Below are 14504 nucleotides of genomic sequence, written 5' to 3'. Positions count from 1 at the left end.
AACCCGGTAACCTAAGCACTCAGGAGGTGGAGTTGGGCGAATAAGCAGTTCAGTGTTATCCACAGATACGTAGGGAGTTCAAAACCAGCTTGGATTACATGAAGCCTTGTCAACAAAAAAGGAAAAGGAAAGAAAGGAAGAGAAAGGCCATTGGAGCAGTCTGGGCCATACTGTTCTAGTCAGAGCATCGTGTGTGCACCTGTAACTTTTTACTAATGGGCCCATGTCTTGGAGACACCGTCCTCTGTGAGGAATCGGCTCTAGATAGGCACCAGGTGGATTCTCCTAATGTTTCCCCTCCCCTTACTGAGGCAGGCCTTACACACTAACTCATCTGCTTGGGTTTGTACATGCAGAGGGCAGGCGTCGCTCTCTGGTTTTTCTTCAATGTTCTCTCTCCATCTACAGCTTCACCAGCAAGACACACGACAGCTGTCTCCCCATCACCTGCTGGACGGTCTCCGCTGAAGGTACAAGCCTGTCTTTGGACTGGTTCCTTTTTTCCTTGAAATATGACCCCATTTTTATACATCAAAAGGTGCTTTCATTCCTACAGTCCAGTCACAGAGCCTATCGCAAAAGGGAGGGAAAATGGACAGGAAAGCAACCTGCTTTCTCCCCGTCCCCGGAGGGCTTCACCCAAGAGTGCGGTACTCTCTGGTGGTTGTTGCTGTCGTTTTCAATTATTTGTTTTGTTGTTTAGTAGTAGCAGTAGCAGTTTAAGTCTCCCAACAGTGGCCATGAGAACTTAACAAACTATTGAACTTAACAAATCTATTGAATACAGTCGCAGTGTAACTCCTAGGTTTTGACTTAGTCTTTTGATTAGAAACACACCAAACACATATGAATACATATGTGTTTGTACAGATTGAACAACGCCAGTAATTGAGGTCTACTAGATTTTTCTTCTGTACGTTTTTGGGCTTTATCGTCAACCTCATGCATTTTGGCAAAGCCAAATTCAACTTGTCCTCTTAATACTTTGTACTAAAGATGTCTCCCATCACAAACTCATAGTTGGTCATGGAATACATGACGGTAAAAATGGGAGAAAGTATTCTGGAGAACAAACTAGAAGGTTTCAAGCTCAGATGTTCGAATTGCTACATAAATGCAGGCTACCTAACATCTCTAAGCATACAGATCCCTCATGAAGACAAAGTGATATTTAGCCTCTGTGCAGACTGAGTCGGACTGGCTCCAAGCCCAGGAGAAAACAAGAGGTTGGAGTGAGTGTAGAAAAGATGCTTTTGTACCAGGAACTTAGTATCCACACGTGCAGCCCTTTGTGTTGATGAGACAGTGCTAGCTGAGGTGAAAAGACGGATTGGTCTCCACAAACACTTCGGGACAGGTTGTGACTCCTGGCTGCTCAGGACAGTCTCTGCTGGAAGCAGAGAAACACCAAAAAAGGAGAAGTCCCCCAAGAAGGGTGGCTTGATTCTGTTGCCAAAAATCCCCGCTGGAAAAGTTCTCTGAGAAGTGCAAATTAGTTTCTAGCTTTGCCGTCACTCTGAAGCACGGCTGGCTGGCTATCATTGTGAAGCCCGCGTGGCCCACGTGCCTTTGCCGTGGAGGCTGTGGCTTGTCAACGCCCTGATATGGGGAGGAAGGCAGCACGGCCCTTTCACATCTTTGCACCTGTGAATCCTCCAAACACTCCCACACGTGGTGATGGAATTACTGTCTGTGTTTCAATTCCGTTTTGCAGAGTAGAAATAAGACAATAAGTAATGGAGAGATTAAGTTCTTAAAGAAGGAGGGAGCCTTGCTGGAAAATCTTCACACACCTGTTAGATAGCTCCAGTTAGCAAGCTGATATTTACTGCATGTATTCGGGGTGGGAGAGAGAGAGAGAGAGAGAGAGAGAGAGAGAGAGAGAGAGAGAGAGAGAGAGAGAAGAGGAGAGGGGAGAGAAGAGAGGAGAGAGAGAGAGAGAGAGAGAGAGGAGAGGGGAGAGAAGAGAAGAGAAGAGAAGAGAAGAGAGGGGAGGGGAGGGGAGGGGAGGGGAGAGAGAGAGAGAGAGAGAGAGAGAGAGAGAGAGAGAGAGAGAGAGAGAGAGAGAGAGAAAGATCATACTTTGTGCTGTAACTCCCGGGTTACTTTAGAGGGCACACTACTCCCAAGTTTCAAGCTTTCCTAAGGCTGAAATGCACTTCGGTATCTTATGCGATAGAATTTAGGGTGTTCCCCCCCACCTCCAAAGCATCATGATCATTTATAGATGACTGAACTTAACCTGTCTTGTTTTGAATTTGATCTCTTTTTTTAAAAAAGGTATTGGTGAACTTAGATCTCATAATTCACCATGTTTAATTGTATGTTCCTATTAAATGGAAGGATCCATGCCTACCGCGTTATTTCTTTTTAAAAGAGAGGCTAGGGGCTGGAGAAGTAACCCAGTCAGTAAAGTGCTTGCCTTGACAGCATGAGGACCTCAGTCCAGTCCCTTGAACCCATAAAGAAAAGCAGCTATGGTATGGTGCTGGGGAAACAGTCAGGTCCTTAGTGCTCCCTGGGCAGTCAGCCTAACTGACTTGGCAAACTTCAGGCCAGGGAGAAACACTTTCTTAGAACAATGAGGTGGATGGCTTCTCAGGAATGACACCCAAAAGCCTCTGACTTACCTGCATACACACACACTCACACACATTCATACGTATACATTTGTGTGCACACACATCCATGTACACACATAAACACATTCATACACACACACATACACACATATATTTGTGTGCACACACATCCACATACACACATAAACAAACACATTCATACACAAACATACACACATCCATACAAACACATCCATAACACACACTCATACACATATATACAGTCACACATGCATGTGTGCCCACACACATGTACACACAGTCACATATACACACCCGTGTACCCACATACATATCCATGTCCAGTCACACATATACATGCATGCCTGGAGACTAGCGGTGTTTTAGACTTGGTTTGCCCGCACCTCCTCTCTGAGGCTTGCTGATGGGCACTTGTTCTCTGTGGGCTCACGCGGCCTTTGTTCTGTGAGTCTGTATTACACACTTCCCTGGAAACCCAAGGTCTTTATATGGATACCAGTCAGTCAAGTTGGATTAAGGTCATAGTTCCTTCCCGACATCTCCAAGTCCGGCCAGCCAGCCAGCAGGCACTGGAGGCTAGGGCTTCATCACAGGGGTTTAGGGAAACATCTCTAACCGCTGTCTCTTCTTCTCGCTTCCCCACCTCTGGTGGGAGCAGGGCTCCGTACAGTCCTTCACCCCGTCTCCAGTGGAGTACAACTCCCCAGGACTGAGTTCAAACTCCCCGGTCTTGTCGGGCAGCTATAGCAGTGGGATCTCGTCGCTCAGCCGGTGTAGCACGTCAGAAACCTCAGGCTTTGAAAACCAGGCAAACGAACAGTCGGGGCCGGGGCCGGGGCCGGGGCCCGTGCCGGTGCCCGTGCCCATGCCCATGCCCGTGCCCATGCCCAGCTTCAGCGGGTCGGAGGAGCCAGTACGCAAGGAGAGCAAAACCCCGCCCCCGTACAGCGTCTACGAGCGGACTCTGCGGCGCCCTGTCCCGCTACCTCACAGCCTCTCCATCCCTGTCACCTCTGAGCCACCTGCTCTGCCCCCCAAGCCCTTGGCTGCGCGATCCAGCCACCTGGAGAATGGGACCCGAAGGACTGAGCCCGGCCCGAGGCCCAGGCCCCTGCCCCGCAAGGTGTCTCAGCTCTAAGTCACTTTTCTATGTACCTGCGATGAATTCTTTGCCGTTTACAAAATAAGTCTGATGAGAAGACATTTAGTGTAGGCACTTTAATATCTTACTCAGACCTTTCTTTAAATGAATGGGATTAAATTTGCTTATTAATATAATGTTGCACAATATTAAAAGTTACTGATCTAAAACGCCAGATGTTATATGAAATATGGCTGAGTCTCATTAAAACGTTTCTCATTTGAAAGTGGTAAATCGTGAAAAAGACTCCTTTTGTACCTTTTTATGTTCACTTTTTTTACGTAGTTTAATCTTAAAACCAATACAATATTGTCAAGCAATACAGTGCGTGATGATGTTGTATACCTTTTTCTGAATACTTGATGCTCTGAGAAAGCTGATTGTGTCTGCACACGTCCTAACACAATGGCCCTTCCTTAAGAAGACTCGAGTAATTAACATGATGGGTTTGGCTCTCCCCTTGAGCAGAATGTTGAATGCGCATCCTCAGAATTAAAGGTTAAAGCAGGCTGGTTGGATGAGATGCTTAAGGCTTGCACGGATTGGGACAGGAAGTTGTTCTGACGTCTGACAGCTGTCTACACTCTTCAACTCTGTGTTGTGAATCCGTTGCTAAATCTTTAAGTGCCCTGACACCATGCTATCTACTGTATTACTTTCCAAGGTGCAAATTGCTTTCAGAGTTCCAATCAGCTAGATTAAGCAAAAGACCCGAAGAGAAGTGTTTACTTGAATTTTGTGCTTCCCCAACTTGATGATTTCCTATCTAAAACGTGCCGGTGATGAAGAGCAGACGTTCAAGGATTAAATAGGCACAAATTACTGTGTCCCATTAACAAGGATTTGGGAATCAATACAGGACAGTATTAAATCAATAGTGGGAAGGAAGACAAAACCTTAGTGAAAATATGTTAATGTGATTGAATGCTAAAGGACTTTGAGAAAGTGAGGGCATTAACATTCAGTCTTGCATAAAACACGGAATTCTTCAAACTCTCCGTTCTCACCGGGATAGGTTAGCTTCTCAGCTCATTCCACGGTCCTTTGGTTGGGGGCCGAGGACTGTGGACCATTCTAGCATGGGTGTGGCAGCGTAGCATCTTAGATGGAGGTAGAGTAGACGCTGATGCGGCGGTGGTAGGAGTGTGGAAAGCACCTTGTGTGTAGTAATGTATTTTTTACCTTGGTTGTTTTCTTTCACTGACTGTTTATAACAATTGACATAGATATGAACTGTATTTTAAATCAGGCTGTTGTTCAATATTTTCCCTCTTTTGTTGGGAAGCTCATCTTAGTTTAGTCGTGTTTGTTTTTGTTGCTAGCTTACCTGGAGGGCAGTGACCACTTTTTTATATTCTCTTAATGAAACCATTCAGCAGGTCTATGCTGTTGAGGCTGGTTATAGAGGTTTTCTATAATAAATGTTCAAGTATTTTTGTACATAACTGGTTAATTTTAATAAGAGATACCATTATGTGTAAAAAAAAGTAAAAATAAAAGCAAACAGTTGTGGATGCAGTATGATTGTTACAATTATGCCAAATACTTTATGTATGGAAAATATTTGTACATATGTGCTTTTAACAATAATTCTGCCATATTGACTTTACAATTTTGAATGTCAGAAAATTAATATATGTAAAAAATATTTATGTTTAGTGAAAGTATTCATAACTGAGGAAAGGAACATGAATTTTAGCTTTGTATCTTGCAGGTTTTGCAGTTGGAAATTTCTTGAACTAGCGTTTGCATTTATAATAACACTTTGTGTTTGTAATCACAGCCTAAAATCTATATACACACATATTCATGTATGTAGGAAGCGTCATGTTTCCATTGTTTTAAAGAAGTAAAATTTTTCCCTTAAGTAAGATGACATGCATAAGATAACAAAGCCTCTTTGATTTCCTTTTCTTGTGTAATTTAGTAGATTTCTTGACTAGTGCTTGGGCACAGAATAAATCAGTGTTATTTGCTCTTGAACCATTTTTCTTTTCTTTCTTTTTTTTATTTTTTGACTGTGAATAGTTGACTTTACCATGTGAGTGTATTTCTAAAGCAGCTGCACACATAGCAGAACATTTCAAGAGATTCTATTAGTTCAGATGTTCATGTTGATTGCTGCTGAATGGTAAATATTAAATAAAGTTATCAGATTAATCTTAATGCTTCTGCCTTCATTGTGATCATCAGTGTGGTTTTAGTTAGAATGGCAGCTGCATAAATCCCTCCGGTCCTGTCATCGTGAGAACTGTGGACCTTTGCAGATAGACGCGCAATCTGATCTGTTGCTGGTTGACTTGGAACAAGGTCATTTATGCCCTAGAGGGCAAAGGTTGAGAATGAATGGTCTGAGTGAGCATCCTGTGGAGAAGATAGCAGTCACCTGGGCAGCCGAATGCTAATTAGTTTAACCAGAGCCAGTTTAGCAAATCAGTCCATCAAAGTTTGTCTGCATTAGGAAGCTTGACACAGAACAGATAACTGCCGCGTGGAGAGGCGATGGGCGAATGCTGCCCTCGCCAGCTGTGACATGGTCTAGCCTCACCGCCACCTCTTTTGTCCTGCCTTGGACAAAATGATAAGCCATCTATTTCATCATCACTGAAAATCCATTCAGTGCACAATTGCTGTTAACTGAAGTCTGTCTTTTGATTTCATGAGATGGATCCATGCTGTGATAGGTCGACATTTGTGTAAGTCACTGATAAACTGTTCTCCTATTAAACACCAAAGCCCATTTGAAGGCCTTTGTCAGGCTCCCAAGAAGCTCCCAAGGCTTTGCAATATGAGCTATGAGATTTTGTGAGCATCTTTATTACAATTAAACCTGCAAGTGTTTGAACTCTTCTTGCATAATTACGATATGAATAGCTCAGATTTCTGCCTAGATAGGTTTCTCTCTGGTTTGTTATTGATTGTTCCACAAAGACAACGAGAATAACAAGTTGCACTGTCTTTACCCCCTACAGGGTGTTATATCAAAGTGTATGAATACTGAAACATGACCCTAATTATTAGAAAGAGAGGGGGGCGTTCTTTTGGTGGTGGTGGTGGTGGTGGTTTATTGTTTTATTTTGTTTTGTTTTGTTTGGGGGGTTTTCAAGACAGGGTTTCTCTATGTAACAGCACTAGCTGTCCTGGAACTAGTTCTGTAGACCAGGCTGGCCTCTACTCACACAGATCCTCCTGTCTCTGCCTTGCAAGTGCTAGGATTAAAGGCATGCACCACCACCACCTGTCTCTTTTTTGTTGTTGTCTGTTTTATTTTTTTAACCAGTAGTTCAGGTCTAGGCTGGGTGTTCCCAAATTCTTGGCCTCAAAGGGTTAGAATAAGGTCTCACAAAAATTTGCAAAATAGCGAGGAAACTTTATCTAAAAGAAAGCCACAAGTACCTTGAGGTTACTCCAGGTACCCAGTTATTGTTTGGGACTTTCTTTTATGGAGTTAAAGAAAAAGGGTGTGGTAAGGGAGTTCTGTTTTTATTGACAAATTAAATAACCGTTCCCTTCCCTTATGTATCTCATTTTAGCCATGCACACCCAATCATGCATAGGCATAGAATGGGAAGCAGGATTTACATAGAGCACAAAGTTTGCTATTTTTTTTTTATTAATTAAATCACTGCTTGGTCTATTTAGCTCTAGCTTCTTATTGGCTAGCTCTTACATCTTAATTTAACCCATTTCTATTAATCTGTGTATCACCACATGGCTGTGGCTTACTGGGTAAAGTTCTATCCGGCGTCTGTCTCTGGCAGGGCTACATGGCTTCTCCTTACTCCACCTTCTTTCCCCAGTATTCAGTTTAGTCCCCTGCCCCCGCCTAGCTCTGTTCTGCCTTGCTATAGGCCCAAATCAGTTTCTTTAGTATTGTGCTTGCACCCAAACCTGTTGTTCAATGCCGAGTGCTCGCTCCCCAGACTGATGCAGGATACAGTTTACTGATCACTGCCATAAAGAAGTGAGCACCATCTTGACAATTCTCAGAGGAGCAAAACACAATTTCAGTTACATTTTGGAATTTTGTTTAAGGCCTTGATAAAGAGGAAATGAAGATCATACTTAGCCAGGTTTAGGATTGGTTTACAGCAAAGCTGGTGTGAGTTTGGCACTAAAATTAGATCGGCACTATTCCCACCCAACCTGAGGGCCAGTATGGTGGAGACAGTTGGCAAGGAAAAATTTAGCTTAGTCAAAGCCTAGCCTCTGTTGACCTCAGAGCTCCATCCTGGGGCATTCCGGAGCACAGAGAGCTCAGGGAGTAAACAGTGGTGGGGCAGTGGTGCAGACTGTGCTAAGAGGCTGCACAGCCCTGCTGCCTTCTCTGGAACCTATCACTGGACCTTATCCTTGGATCGGCTCCTATAGCTCTTTTTAGACAGAAATGTTGCTTTTCTGCAAGTTAGCACTAGCGTGAATTTACATTGTTTTGGTTGGTGAATTGAATTAAGCCTGGGGTGGGGGGAAAGTTGCAGAGGTGAGCAGGAGTTCTGAGTCCTAAAGTTCAAAGAGAATTTAGCAGTTGGCATCTTAAAACTATGTGATTACTGAAAGTGCGATGCCAGCCTGAGCTACATAGTAAGTTCCAGGTCAGTCCAGGTTCCACAAGGTCTATCTCAAAAACTCAGACAACAAAAAGTTAGGAAAAAGCCTTGCGGAACGGTAAAGAGTGTGGGAAACAAAATTAATCTGGCCATGTTCTATTCTGAACAAACAGTTGTGAAGAACAAGTGCATTCTGTTGAAGACTTTATAGGTCTGTTGAAATGTTCCTTCTATGAATAACAGTTACATTGCTGGACAAGAAATTCCTGAGAGAGTAGACTAATGCAAGCCAACAAGGAGTATGGTCATTGGGCAGAAGCTATGAGGGTGAGATGCCCTTTTTTGAACCAGTGTTTTAAGCATGGTTGTAAGCACAGTACACTTCAAAATACACCCTTACTTTTTATTCTAGGCTAATGATCTTTTTAGATGAAATCATTCATGTGCAAGGCAAAGAATGTATTCTACTTTAGGTGGCTCAGCTGGGTTGTGCCTCCTCAGAAGACCTTGCTGCTTATATAACCTGGGGGAAGGCGGGATCTTGTGCTTCTGGTGAGTTTCAGTAACTTCCTGAGTCCTGACTTATTAATGTTGGGTCTTAAGAAGCCTCCCTTTAGGTTTCCTATATTAAGGAACAAGTCTGCCTTTAAGATTATTTAGTCATAACAAGCCTCCTGGATCTTAACAGACTTTGCAAGGAAGTTGCTTAGACAACAGGAACCACCACAAGAAAAGATAGTTTAACAAGCAACAAACTGAAGGCTACTAACGTATATGCCTTGTGTTCACATGGGAACTATCCAGTGAAAAATGAGTGACCTCAAAGAAATGGTTTAGATATGGTTGAAGTATCTTCAACTAAAGACATAAATAAATAAATAAATAAATAAATAAATAAATAAATAAATAAATAAATATAAAAGGTGGGTAGGAAGGCCGATGATGGGAGTTGACTAAGAAAGCACATTAAACAAGAACAAGGGCCTAGGAACAGAACTCAGTGGCAGAGAGTTTGCCTAGAGTTCATGAAGCCTCGGGTTCATCCCCAGTACTGCCGAAAATGAAAAGCAAATAAGGAGTCCTTGGGAAATTCAGCTCTTTGCCTTCCAGTGCTAAGAGTTGTCTGCCCTTCCTGGAACAGACATGGAGACACCCTTGCAACTGGAAATTTCCTTTAGAGACACAACTTTCTCTTACAAAAAGGTAGCTTCACTGTGTTCAGATATTGTTCAGTATTTCCTGTTTTTCAAAATAAGCCTTACACTAACCTATCATATTGTGGAATAATATATTCTGGCCTCATCTCAAGCAGGGCAGGAACCTGGAGGCAGGAGCTGATACAGAGGCCTTGTAGGGGTACTGCTTACTGGCTTGTTCCTCATAGCTTCCTCAGCCTGCTTTTCTATAGAACCCAGGACCACCAGCCCAGAAGTAGAACCACCCACAATGGTCTGGGCCCTCCCCCATCAATCACTAATTACGAAAATGCCCTGTAGTCAGAACGTACAGAGTCATTTTTCTTAATTTAGGTTCCTTCCTTGCAGATAACACTAGCTTGTGCCAAGTTGATGTAAGACCAGCTAGCATAGCTCTGGAAAACTTGATGGGTATCAGAGCCCCCAGAGACTGTGGGAGGTGCCATCCATGTCCTGCTTGAGTTTCTGCTCTCACTGTTTTTGCTATTAGACTGTTATATGGAATTGTGAGTGAAATAAACCCTTTCCTTCCCAAGTTGTTTTTGGCATAACCCTAAGACAAGAGCCCTGGCTCCCCCAGAAAGGTCCTGTATATGCCTATATCCCTACCAAGCAGTGCCTTTCCCCCCATACTATGAGCCTACCATCCTACCTACTATATATTCTTGTATCTTAAAGATTAAATATTAATATCATATACAGCTTCAAGGGTTTTTTTGCTAATTTAATATGTAGGAAGAAAAATATTGATGCTATTTCCTAAACTTTGAGAAGTGTTAATAAATTAATTAAGTCAGTTACAGAATCTTGTGCTAAAGAAATTGATAGCCCGATAAAAGGAAGTGGCAGGGGAGATGAAAAGTAATAGCCTTGAAACTTAGGATGATTTGAGAAAATAGTTTATTCCACAGAAGAGATTTCTGGGAAGACTCTGAGGCCACTGGGTTCATGCAGATCCTCCTGACAGTTCTCAGGTGCTGTGGCCACAGACAGCTGCACTTTGGAACAGGGCAACTTTGGGGGGCACTCATGCCGTTGGCGGGGCCACTCTTCTCTGATCCTTTAACCCCACCTCTTTCTTGCCCAGCATTCCAGGTTCTAAAGCGAGACCTCACTTAAATAGTCAAGTTGACCACTGCTATATCTTCTATATCTTTGGATTCAGAAAACCCAGGCCATCCACTGGTCTTTGCTCTTACTCTGAAGTTATAATGCTACTAGAGGTAGACACTCATAGCTGTAGGTGGAGGCTGCTCCTTCGTTTCCTGGCTGCTCAGACCCAAATAATCACACAGAAGCTATGTTAATTACAACACTTTTTGGTGTATTAGCTCGGGCTTCTTATTAACTATAATTCTTGCATCTTAAATTAACCCATTTCTGTTCATCTCTGTATCATCATGAGGCTGTGGCTTACCAGGTAAGGTTCTATTCTGGCGTCTTTCTCCTTTGACCGCTACAAGGCATCTCTTTCATCTGACTAGTCTCTCTCTATATCTCTGTTTGGATTTCCTGCCTGGGTTTACTCTGCTAAGCCATTGGTATTCATTAGCCAATAAAAGCAACATATATACAGAAGGACATCCCACATCATCTTCCCTTTTCTATGTAATTTAAAAGGAAGGTTTTAACTTTAACATAGTAAAATTACATATGCAAAACAGTTATTAAGCAAGAATTATAGTTACAATATTTAGTCCATTTATATTTGGCAAATTAAGGAAAATATTTTATCATCTATCTTACTTTATGAGTCTAAAGTTTATATCTAATTTATCTTTTATTGTAACTAAGGAAAACTATAACTATCTGTCTTCAACTCCTTAAAAACCCCAGAAGGATATATTATTACATAAGTAAATAGGAAGAGCATTATAAGTTTAATTGTAAAACTTTAGAATTGACAGAGACATCTTGCTGCCTGAACAGTCACCCAAAGTTCTTCTGTAACATTGAAGCATCCATCTTCAGCCTATTGACTCATAGGATCTGGCAGACTTTTCCATGAAGCAGGAAATTTGAAAGGCTGTTTTGCCTATCTTGGCCATTTGTCAGTCACTTTCTTCTGTATCCTGTAGAATATGTTGCGGTTTCTTCTGTGAAGCAGGAAACCTGCTTTTATAATGTTTAGCTGTCCCTTTTCTGTGGGTCCTGCATGTCCAGCTCATACAGCATACCATGAAGCAGTCCAGGCAAGAGCAGCTTCTTGCCCAAATGACTAGCAAATTCCATAAGTAGCCTCTTTGATGCTTATCTTCCTCTTGAAGTAGATTGGTGCTGCAAGAAGCAGACGTGCTTCACTGTTGAGAAAAGACTAAATTCTTAAAACATTTTAAATGCCATATTCCATAGTCTTTGAAGTGATGAAGATTATCTATCTAACTGAAATATATCTCTGTATATCTAGAAAATCTAACTAACATGACTACAAGTTTGATTATTATAGATGACTATTAATCTGTAATTTTTAATTATACATTACATTTTTAAATGAGCTGCATAAGCATAATACCTTAAACAAAAACAGGAATACATATAACAAAATTAACCTTAAATTCATATCAATAAGCCAAGATCCATACCAATGCAAAGTATTCATCTCTGTATCTGTTCCAGACCCTAGAAAAAGAAGAGAGACACTGCCCTTGCATGGACCATGATCTTTCTGTATCTCCTTTTCCTCTCTGTAAAATCCCTTTGCTCCTGAGCCTGCCTCCAACCGAGGGACTCCACAAAAGGAATCATTTTCTCATTGCCTTCTTTCCCTTAGGACTTTCTCTCTCAGTTTGATTGGACTATCCTAGGAGTGAGCCCCTAAACTGGCTCAGCAGCACTTGACCAGCATTTCCTGCATTCATAACCAGAGGGGAGCCATGTTCCTCGAGCAGGGACTCCATTTTTCCTATTTTCCCTTCCTTTCCAGAGAGAGGGAGGGAGGGAAGGAGGACAGAAGGAAAGAAAGAAGGAGGGAGCTTGATGGAAAATAACTGCTGCTGTAGAGGTGGCTTAGCACAAGAGGTAGCTTACAACCCACTCTGTAACTCCATCCTCAGAGAGCATGACACCTCTGACCTCTGCAGACACCTGCACTTGTATGCACATACACACAGAAAGACACAACACACATAGACACATTTTTTTAAAGGACTAAAGAGAAAATAATTGCCTCTGGAAGGTGCAAGTGGCAGGTGTGGGGTATGAGGGACTCGTGGTTTCTTATTGGCTTTATAGAATTATATGTATGTGTGACTGATATATTTGAAGAAACTGCACATTTTTGATGGTATGGCTGCCAGATCCCACATGGCTGGGTTTACCACTCTGCTTACTGTTTCTTCCACTGTATGCCACCAAATCTGGATCTCAACCTTCCTGAGAAGCACAGACAGAATTTACAACCAAGTATTACTGGAGAGAATGTGACTAACAAATAAGAGGGGGGCAAGGGAAGGAGTTTCTCCACCCAGATGAAACCTGTGTTGGAGCCCATGTGGGGCCGAGTGGATGCTGCCGGTTTCATCCCAGGAAGCGCCTTGTGATGGATTAGCAGACAGGCTGCCCTGTTCTCTGTGAGCAGTACTGAGAGACCACTTTTAGAGACTCAACAAAGCCTCTGCAGGTTTTGTAAGTCTGTGAGTTCTGTTTGTGTCAACAGTGTGAAGTTTCTCACTCTGATAAAAGCATACACATGTCCCCGTGTGTTTCTGAACAACTGCTGACGGTGCCAGGTCATTTTCCTCCAAGAGAGGAAACAAATTACAAGCGCATGGTCGCTAACAGGATGCCAGCCTGTGAGAAAGAAATATGGAGGGGCTGGAATGATGACCCATAGTTAAGAACCTTATTATTCCCCAGCGCCAGAGTTCAGACCCCAGCACCACCATCAAGCGCCTCACAGATCCCTGTAACTCTACCTCCAGAGGATCCAATACACCTTTCTGGCCTCCATGGGCCACACTCACATAAAACACACGCATTCACCTAAATAAAAAAATCAATCTTGTATACTGTTAAACAGGAAATATTACAGTTAGAGAATTAGTATGATTCATTTTTTTGTTTCCACCATTAACTTAACAAGTGCTATGGGTCATGTATTACGCAGTAAAACATTGTTTGAGGAATAGTATAATGTTTTCTTAATATTATACACGACATTTGGGATTTTTTACATTAACACTTTAGAACCATAAGTACTATTGGCACTTTATTACAGGAATTTATTAAGACTGTTTTACTAGTATATTTTTTAATGCAAACTTTAATTTTATTGATGCACATGAGAAATGCTTTTTGTTATATTTTCATTTGTTAATCTTTTTATTTTATTCATGTTACCAAGAGCTCTTTCTTGGATTGAAGAAATTTGATTCTAGAAACTCCTATAATTAAATATACTGAACTTTTCTAGGGACAACTTTTTAATCAGTGCTGGATATGGTAGAAATTCAATAGATTGATTTAAGAAATTGCATATTTATTGCTCTTAATTTTGAAATCACATTTTCATAATTCTATAAAATTTAGTAGAGCTACCCAGACTACCGTCCATTACATATTCCTACAGTGTCAAATCAGACCACAGTCAATTACAAAATGTATATAGCTGTATTTCATTTTACTCCTTGAACACACTTAAATCTGTAATAAAAATAAAGAATGTTCATCACCACAAAAAAAAATCAATCTTTTTTTTTTTTCAAAAAGAATTTCCTCTTTCTCTTTGTTAAAAAGAAAATTGGAGGGACTGGGACCATTTAGTTCAGTGTACTCTCGTAGGATGCACGAGGCCCCAGGTTTGGTCCCCACAGCAGGCACAGGAGTTCCTTAATCTTTCAGGGACCTCCACTAAAGCCACACTGGGATTGGTGGCTTCGGAGAGCGACCTACTACCAACCAGGTTAGGGCTTGTTAGTGGAGACAGTGGGGTTGAATAACTCAGCAGTTAAGAGCACCCGCTCCTCCTGCAGAGACTGGGGTTCAGTTCCCAGCATCCACATGGTGACAGACAACCCAG

The 14504-nt window shown here is 42.0% G+C and overlaps 1 protein-coding gene across 3 annotated transcripts in view; it reads left to right on the top strand.

Annotated features, from left to right (window-relative positions):
* Positions 1–5727, top strand: part of Dock4 (dedicator of cytokinesis 4) — a 390974-nt gene extending 385247 nt beyond the window's left edge. For all 3 annotated transcript variants that reach the window (XM_057782100.1, XM_057782101.1, XM_057782099.1), the window contains 2 exons: positions 409–470; positions 3262–5727. In XM_057782100.1, the coding sequence (XP_057638083.1) occupies positions 409–470; positions 3262–3741 (542 nt within the window). In that variant the 3' untranslated portion in view covers positions 3742–5727. The remainder of the gene's footprint in view (positions 1–408; positions 471–3261) is intronic.
* Positions 5728–14504: the final 8777 nt, after the last annotated feature.

Source organism: Chionomys nivalis, chromosome 10, assembly GCF_950005125.1.
Source record: "Chionomys nivalis chromosome 10, mChiNiv1.1, whole genome shotgun sequence".
In the NCBI taxonomy this organism is placed as follows: domain Eukaryota; kingdom Metazoa; phylum Chordata; class Mammalia; order Rodentia; family Cricetidae; genus Chionomys; species Chionomys nivalis.
Note: the sequence above shows the minus strand (reverse complement) of the source record. Positions and strands in the feature narration are given on the sequence as shown.